The sequence below is a fragment of the Dendronephthya gigantea genome, unplaced genomic scaffold, assembly GCF_004324835.1.
Source record: "Dendronephthya gigantea isolate DGI-Jeju-01 unplaced genomic scaffold, DenGig_1.0 000029F, whole genome shotgun sequence".
Classification (NCBI taxonomy): Eukaryota; Metazoa; Cnidaria; class Anthozoa; order Malacalcyonacea; family Nephtheidae; genus Dendronephthya; species Dendronephthya gigantea.
This window is the reverse complement of record NW_021163039.1, coordinates 432,410-441,455: the sequence shown is the minus strand read 5'-3', so window position 1 is coordinate 441,455 and position 9,046 is coordinate 432,410. Positions and strand designations below refer to the sequence as shown.

Genomic DNA, 9,046 nt, shown 5'->3' with positions numbered 1-9,046 from the left:
ATATTTTGGTTTTGTTCAGTGATTCAAATGAACAAGAATACATAATATATAAACACAGTTTTTGTTGTCTTACAATTAGTAATTAATTTTGCCGAAAACTTTCTGTAAAAAACAACAGTGAAAGAATTTAAATTTAGCATTACAAGCATTCACAAGTCCAAATTTTGACTGACGTACTATTTTTGACATTTAGAATTTGAGAGATATAAATCCACCACGTTGAAAGATGTCTTTGCTTAACTACTTTGGTTTAATCGTGTTTCTGCATTGTTCAACCGCGATATTTGGTCATGAAACTTCGACAAATAATGTTACCGCTTGCAAGACTATTCATTTCGATGGATCAAAAGTGGAAGATCTGCTCAGACTAATGCTTAAACCCACCACAAAGACCATTGAAATAACAGCGACCGTTGCCTCTGCAAACAAGACTCGAGTTTTTCCAGAAATGAAATGGCCTTGGGCGAACGAAATTGGTCGCACCTTAATTTCCTTGGTCGCTCGTGCTAAAAGTAGTGTATTTGATTCGCCTCTTTTCACCTTTCCATTCGAAGTCGGAATAAAAGGAATTTCTATTGTAGCCGCGGAGGACCCTGTTGGTTGCTTACCATCCGGGAAAAATGGAAGTGATCAGGTTTTTAACCATCTTTTAAAAGAGCTTTTCTCTCACATTCAATATAAAGATAATAACAAGTATTATCAATTGTGCCGACCGCTTAATGAAGCACCTTACAGATTCAATTGCTGTCAAATAACCGGTGGTAGAAAGTTGACACTCTGTGCTGATTATTCCTCTATTGTACTTGAATGGGCACGTCCTGGGTCAATAGCCGCGGTGGCTGTATTCTGTATATTGACGTTACCCTTCGTGCTTGAACATATTATAACCTACGAAGAAATGACGTTTTACAAATCTTCGTTCAGTCATATGTCTCTTATTTCTTTTTTTTCTATGATATTTTGTGAAGGTCGTGGATGGGGTAAAACTTTCTTCAGACGATTAGCTTTTGTAGGACTTTCGTTCACAGTGTTCTATTTCGCCAACTATTTCAATTACGCGTATTTCCTGTGGCTTTTTATTGTGTGGGCTGTATGTTTCTGTTTTTGTCACTTTTTTCGGATTTGCTTTGAAAAAAACTTCCCCATGGAGAATTTTAAAATCAAAGAAAAATTCGAGTTGAAGTTTAAAGAAAATCTAATCTCCTGTTTCAAAATTCCGATTTCCCTTCCCTTTGTTAACGAGCATTGCCAAAGGGGCTCGTCGTGGGAGGATATTTGGGCAGATCTTAAGATTTACTCTTTAAAAATTGTGCTTTTAGTGCTTTCTCTAGTCCTTGTACTATTATGTCTGGTAAAATTCGTATTATTTGACTTCATATTACGTTTTGTTTTTCCATTTACTTGTAGATGTAGATGTACATGTAGTAAATGTGGAAAAGGTAATGGCAAACTTTTGGTTAATATCTTTGCAGTCCCTATAAGGCTTTTGACTTTAACGGTGATCATCTTTCTTTCTGGGTCGATTCTTTTTTTTGGTATTACTATGACGGTTGGCTTGATTCTAAACGGAGAGTTCTTCAATCCTTTCTTTGCCCCGGTTGTGACTTTGATAGCCTTTGTCTGGAAGAATTGGCAGCTCTTGGTTGAAGCGCCGTGTCTGCAACTCAAAACATTAATTATCCGTGTTTGCAAGAAGAAAGCTGAGAAGATTAACTTTGGCATAGCTAACAACGAAACAACAGCTGGAACCAGTCCCCCCAATCAACCCAAAACTACTGCTGACAACCAAACCGAAACTAGTTCCAACAACGTAACATCACATAAAATTGAAAATAGTCTTGATGAAATACATAGCATATCAGACCGAGGCTCAGACGTACCTGGTGGATCATCGTCACGTGGATCGCCTGGTAAAAATAGTTGTTCAAAAGCATTCAAAAGTATTTTAAAATTATTCTTCTCGTGTGGCTATTTAAGCACTAAAAATGAATACAGTAATTTTTCAGGTAAAATGATAATCTATTTCACTCTGGCATTGGTATAATAACGCTTTTACATGCTCGCACAATTGTGTATACTTGTATAAATATAGTTTACATATATATAAATAAAACCCGAAGAGCCCGTGCAGACATGATGCTCTAAACTGATTCTAGCAAACTTCCCCAATTTTGTCAATATGTTGGCAATCTTCATACTTAAGAATATTTCATTTTACTTTTCTTACTCCTGTTGTAGGCGATGAGATTGATGCTGCTGAAAAAAAATATCGTGAAAAAAAAAATCGTGAAAAAAAATATCGTGCCATCAAATTTGACGAAAGAACAGGCGAGGCAATGATATCGAAGAAACTTTACAAAGAAGTCAGCGAACTAGATCAAATTCTTCCCTTGGGAGATCTATTATTTCATTTCTTCAGAAGAGTCCTTTTCGTTTGCATATACGCTTGGGCTATGTTGATTGTCCTGATTCTAGGAGAGGAATCGGGAATTTCAGGAAGTATTCGAGCAATTAGCTCTATTGTGGCTTTCTTATTACCGTTCATTTTTAACACAATTTACGCCGATAATGTGGCAACACAGAAGGATTCCACAAATATGGCAACGACGGAAAAGCTTGAACACATACTGAAGATTAAGAAACGCGAAAATGACATGATTTTTGTTGAATTGGTTTGTTCAACCGAGAGAGAGAACGAAGATATAGTTTGAACTGGTTTGAAATGAAACTGCCTGGTTGAATTGCCAAGTTCATTCCATGTTTTATCCGTCTCATATATATCAAGTATATATATATATATATATATATATATATATATATATATATATATATATATATATATACACCCGTTTGCAAAAACGTTGGCCGCAGATAGATATATAGATAGATACCCGAAATCTAATTAGAATTGCATATGTTGTGTAATATGATTGAAATCCCATGCAAATGTATTCATATGCAATTCTAATTAGACTTCGAGTATCTATCTATCTATCTATCTGCGGCCAACGTTTTTGCAAATGGGTGTATATATATATATATATATATATATATATATATATATATATATATATATATATATATATATTATATATATATATATATATATATTTCTGCATGTTTAAATGAAAATCACGATTTTTATAATACATCGTTAATGCATCTTCTATAAACAAATGGCGATATGAAACCAAAAATGAAAGTGCTAGAATAATTGAAATTGTTAGAAAATATATCCAAATAATTTTACGTCCTGCTGTTTTTTTTCTCACTGCGCTATATGCATACAACTTCGCACTGGCCACTGAGTCAACAGAAAATCAACTACAAAAACAGGCCTTTTAAAAATGAAAAATGAATTCAGCTCTGCTTCATAGGTATGATAATACACAAATGTATTCATCAAGAGAATATGCACTTAACTTTCAATATGCAATTAATTTTCGCGTATCATATTTCAGAAATTCCTTCAGGCAAGTCTTAAATTAAAGGATGTAAACTTTCAATAAAGGACCAATCATTGCCTTAAAGTATCTTGTATTATATTTGGAAATCCCACCCTGTCGCAGTATTTCTCATTGCCTTGTGTTCCAGAATATTCTTCGGCGTCATTCGGTTTTCTTAATTCAATCCGATTATTCCTTAACGGAGAAACGCACGGTCCATAGACACTTTCAGTCGAAGCGAAACACATCTTAAAAGGGCCACTTTACCATTTTTCTAACGCGAATCCGTTTCAAACTACACATGGCGACCAGGAGGAGCGAGTTTTCTGAATATGAATATGAATATCATGGCGATAAGGGATGTTGACAATAAACCACTTGTCGTTTCTATAACACATTCCCGAAGCATTTTGAGATAAAATTCAATTTGCACACAGTAGATAAAATGCATGGTCTCCATAGAAACTAAATCCGCGTCCGCTGAAGTGCAAGTTGTTTTCAGAGAACTGCCATTGCGCTTTTGATCAGCCTTGGGACAACAAGAGTTCACCACCGTCTTCAATTGCTGAATATCATCCATTTCACGAGGCCCGGGTAAGTTGAAATTAAGTGTAAATTGAACTTTATTAAGTTGAGAGCTCAGTTAGTTTCAAGAGCAGCGCACCAGCATCGTAAGGGCTTAGGCTCGATTCCTGCTAAAGGATCGATAGCTGCTCGATTGTTCTCCACAGCTGTTAGGTTTTCCAAGTACATAAACTCCGCAACAACGATGCACCCTCTGATATTATGATATTGTGTGTGTTCACTGGATTGATTATTATTATACCAAGAGTTGCAACGCGTTAAAGCCCGTTTCACTTGCGATTTTTGCTGCGATTTTGTGCGCGGTTTTCTCCTTTTGATAGATGTGAATTAGTAATTAGTCACGAATGCTCAGATGTTTAAGAGTTCTTATTTGAACATCAGTAACTAAGTAACTCGTTCACATCTATGAAAAGAAGAAAATCGCACATGAAATCGCAGCAAAAATTGCAAGTGTGAACTGGCCTTTAGAATTTTGCGATATTTTGCTCAATGTCAGACCTAAAATAATATCGCGATAAAGATATAAAAAATATAAATTATGTAGAACACAAGATGTCTATTTTGAAAATTCGTTTTATTTTGTATTTCTTGAAATTGTTTGCTTGTCGCGGTAACTAATATCGCAGGGCGAGGCTAAAAGGCATATATAAAAGATGGTTTGAGTTAAAAGTGTGGACGGAAGTCGATGGGTGCGCATTGACATGCAACAGCTGCACCGCAAGAAACAAGAAAACGAACATGCTGTTGCTATGGGAGACGTGATTATAAACGCGATGTTTGTTACAAACGAAAAAAGATACTCTCTCGCGCATTTAAGCTTACTGACGGTTTATGTTATTCGATATGAATTTTACTGATCAATAATCTTTAAATACAATGTTTTGTTTTATTTTTAGGTATTTAAATAAAACCTAATAATATGTCTTGTGTTATGAACGACGCAAAATTTATGCGTTGCTCGTTTTCAGTTGTTACCTGTTGCATAAAACTAAAAGGATTTATGGCGCCTCATTTTGCCAACGCGGTTACATGTGTGAACAAATAGATTATAAAATACCAACTTTTTATCCAACGTCATCGCGTTGGGGAACACATATACATTTCGTTAAGCTTCTAAAATGCGATGTAAATAAAGCTTGAGTCTTTATGAACCAGCTCTGACGTGGACATTTGCCGAAGCCGGTCAAGAACAGCGCACCGACATAGTAAAGGCTTGGGATCTATTCCTGCTAAAGGATCGTTAGTTGCTCGATTGTTTTCCACGCTCTGATTGGTCCGTTGGAGTTATGCGCTTTATTTCGATGAATGCAGTAGACGCGTAATCGTATAGTTTTGACTTTTGATTGTTTATTAACACTGACACTGATACTATTCGATCTATATATATACAATATTAAGAATTATAAGTAAAGTAATAATGTAAATGAGTTAAGAAATTAATCGTTGCTACTTACTTCTTTGGCGTGTCCTCAGGGCTACATTCAATATTTATCTGGTTAGCAATACAATACAGGTTAGCAATACAGGTGTCGACAATACAGGATAGCTTTACTTTTAGATCCTTTTAATAGGAGTTCCTAGCTTCAATTGGCTTTAACTTTAACATGCAATCTACTTTTCGTGTCAACTGACACATGTCATTGTCACAAACTAATATAAACAGAACTAATATAACATAACTAATGTACCTTATTTAATTAATCTATAATTGTTTCCTGAGTACCTCACGAACCACTGATGTATATAAGAGCTCTTATTTGAACATCAGTGACTAATTCACTCGTTCACATCATGAAAAGAAGAAAATCGCACATACTTGGAATCGTAGCAAAAATCGCAAAGTGCATGCACGGGCCTGTAGATTTTTGCGATGTTTTGCTTATTAATGTCACACCTAAAGTAATATCGCGATAAAGATATAAAAAATATAAATTATGTAGAACACAAGTTGTCTATTTTGAGAATTCGTTTTATATTGTATTTTTTGAAATTTTCTGCTTGTCGCTGTAACTAATATGATAATATCGCAGGGCGAGGCTAAAAGGCACATACGAAAGATTATTGTTATTATTATCCAGTTGATCTCGCGCTAAGCTCGCAAAGCATGATTCCCAACACAAATAGAAATCCATACCAGAAATCCGTGCGCGCGTTTATTTGTTAAATTTTTCTGGCTGCCGATGGAGCGAAGAGCGATGTTTTGTTCATATTATATTTCGAACACAGAAGTTCGATATAACAATGCTTTATTCTTATCAAAACACCGAATACAGCTGATGAAGGACTAGGCACTAAAATAAACGTCACTAGCTATGTTTACACCGTCTCCTAGCAACCAACTCTTCAGTTCTTCATCAGCTCACCGAAAACGGTTGATATTTTGTCGCTCTAAGGACTACCTTTCGCATTTGAGTCTATTTTCGTGGTTATTTATAAATATTGTGCTTTATAGATGGCTCAGGCCACTATGGAAAATGTTTCTGTGGAAACTGAGAGTGCTCCGCGAGCTGTGTCGCGAGAAAAAACGCCGGCTGAACGGCCGAGTAAAACCGTGTCTCAGAGCCCTTCGGCTTCGACAACAAAACGGAGACATTCGTCTCATACAAAGCACAAACATTCGTCAAAAAAGGCTAGGAGTAAGCGAAGTAAGTTTTCGCGGTCGTACTCCACTTCAGGATCGAGTGAAAGTTCCTCGAGCACGAGCAGTAGCTCTGATACTGAATCGGACTTTTCGTCCCGCCAAAACAACTCTTCGTGTCAAATCGCGAGCACTTCTGGGGAACTTGACTATTCCCTTGACACCTCAATAGTTGATTTCGCAGCGGAGGCTGCTTTTAACGGCCTTTCTAAGAACGCTCGTAAAGACCTTTTGAAAGATACGCCAATGCCTCATCATGCTGATTTACGGCCTAAAAAAGTTGACTCTTTTGTTAAAAAATACCTAAAAAGAAACGGTACGCCTTTTAACCCGGTCATGGACCGACGTCAAATGAACATTGCCGGGCGTATTTTGGATCCTCTTGGGCCTTTAGCCCAGCTTTGGCAAAAAGCCCTTTTAGCAGAGCAAAGTAAAACGGGTTTGGATCCGGCTGAAGTGGTCGAGCTGGTTCAACGTGCCGTTGCTTTGACCGGGAATGCGAGCTTTTGTGCTCTCGCTGATCGCCGAAAAGGGCTTTTGGCGAAAATTTCTTCGGATTCCTTAGATCTTCTCGAGGATCAGTCCTTGTTTTCTCAAGGTTCTACCGACCTGTTTGGGAAGAAATTTAAGAAATCTTTTCTTAAAGAGCTGAAGCTTTCGAAAGAGCTTGATTCGTTAGTAGGACGAGCTCGTTACCATGGCAACAACAAGTCGAAGCCTTTTCGTTTCCAGCCCGGGAAAGGCCCGGGCTTCAATACTCGCCCGTGGGGCCAGAGATTCTCAAACCGTGGAGGCCAGCACTCGTATCGTCGGGGAAAAAGCCATGCGACACAGTTCGCACGTCCGGCAGAGAACAAAATCTAACAGGTATTGCAAAAGTCCAACCAATGTTGCATGTACCCGCCTTACAAAAGGCTCGGGAACTGGACTCGCAGGTAAACGTACTGCCTTCGAGTCGTTTAAAGATAGATTTTCGATCAATTGCTCCTCCAGCAAAGCTCGCAGGACGGCTAGTTCATTTTCTTCTCAACTGGAGGCAAATAACTCTAGATCCGGAGATTCTAGACACAGTGTCGGGCTACAAACTCCCCTTTACGGCCCCGCCAATTCAAACCAGGGCCAAGGCACCTTTGGTTTTTTCTCAGCTAGAGTCAGAGAAGGTCGACTCCGAGATAGCTCTCCTTCAGGAAAAGGGAGCTTTACACGTTACCGGTCCAGTTCCCGACCAATTTGTAAGCAGTATATTTCTAGTTCCAAAACGCGACGGAAATTCTCGTCCTGTTATCAATTTAAAAGATCTAAATGTGTTTCTTCAGTACGATCACTTCAAAATGGAAGGGATCCATCTCTTGCGCGACTTACTCCAGCCAAACGATTGGCTGGGCAAGATCGATCTGAAGGATGCGTACTTTGTGATTCCCATTTGGAGGAACCACAGGAAGTATCTTCGCTTCGTTTGGAAAAACTCTCTCCTCGAGTTCACATGCCTTCCGTTCGGTCTAGCTGTAGCCCCCAGGGTGTTTACAAAGATCATGAAGCCAGTTGTGGCACTTCTGCGGAGATCCGGTGTTCGATTGATAATTTATTTGGACGACATTCTCTTTATGAACACGTCCAAAGAGGGTCTACAACAGGACATGATTACAGCTCAGTATCTATTAGAGAACCTTGGGTTTGTAATAAACCCCGAGAAATCGTGTTTTCAACCAACACAACAAATAGAATTTCTCGGGTTTGTCGTGAATTCCCGGGGTATGACTCTGCTCCTGCCAGATTGCAAGGTAACGTCAATCAGAGAGATTTGCTCCACTCTTCTTTCGCAGCAAGATGTTTCAGTGAGGGAGTTATCCCAGTTGATAGGCAAGTTAACGGCCTCAATACAGGCCGTTTTTCCGGCCCCATTGCATTATCGCCACTTGCAACGCTTGAAACACAAAGCTCTAGCCCAACAAGGGAATTTCGACTCGAGAATAGCTCTTTCCTTGGAGGCAACGGACGAACTTCGATGGTGGCTAGCACATTTAGACGCCTGGAACGGACGGGCGCTTCTTCACCCGTCCCCGGATGTCGTAATCGAGACCGATGCATCTCGGTTGGGTTGGGGCGCTGTTTGTCAGGGAGTCAGAACAGGCGGTTTGTGGTCCCAGATGGAGAGGAAACTCCACATCAACTGTCTGGAACTTCTGGCCGGTTCGTTTGCGGTCAAGAGCTTTGTGAAAGACCGTTTGTGTGTTCATGTACGCCTGCGTATGGACAATACTTCTGCAGTGGCGTACCTCAACCGCCTGGGAGGAACACGGTCATTAGTCCTCTCCAACCTTGCCCTAGCTCTTTGGGAATGGGCTTTGGCACGCAACATTTTCCTCAGTGCCGAACA

The 9,046-nt window shown here is 39.1% G+C and overlaps 2 protein-coding genes across 3 annotated transcripts; both read left to right on the top strand.

The window, feature by feature from the left end:
* The first annotated feature begins 202 nt into the window (after window positions 1-202).
* LOC114524065 lies at window positions 203-2,762 on the top strand. Of its 2 annotated transcripts, none has more exons than XM_028545179.1 (2): window positions 203-1,910; window positions 2,239-2,762. In XM_028545179.1, the coding sequence occupies exons 1-2, from the start codon at window positions 227-229 to the stop codon at window positions 2,709-2,711; spliced, it is 2,157 nt and encodes a 718-aa protein (XP_028400980.1). In that variant the 5' UTR covers window positions 203-226; the 3' UTR covers window positions 2,712-2,762. The 2 variants fall into 2 exon arrangements, with proteins under 2 accessions (XP_028400980.1, XP_028400979.1); XM_028545178.1 differs by having other exon boundaries at window positions 203-2,006.
* A 3,637-nt stretch (window positions 2,763-6,399) lies between these two features.
* On the top strand, window positions 6,400-8,031 carry LOC114524096. The gene is made up of 2 exons (XM_028545213.1): window positions 6,400-7,536; window positions 7,986-8,031. Exon 1 carries the CDS (start codon window positions 6,484-6,486, stop codon window positions 7,531-7,533), a length of 1,050 nt encoding a protein of 349 aa, XP_028401014.1. The 5' UTR covers window positions 6,400-6,483; the 3' UTR covers window positions 7,534-7,536; window positions 7,986-8,031.
* The last annotated feature ends 1,015 nt before the right edge of the window (window positions 8,032-9,046 follow it).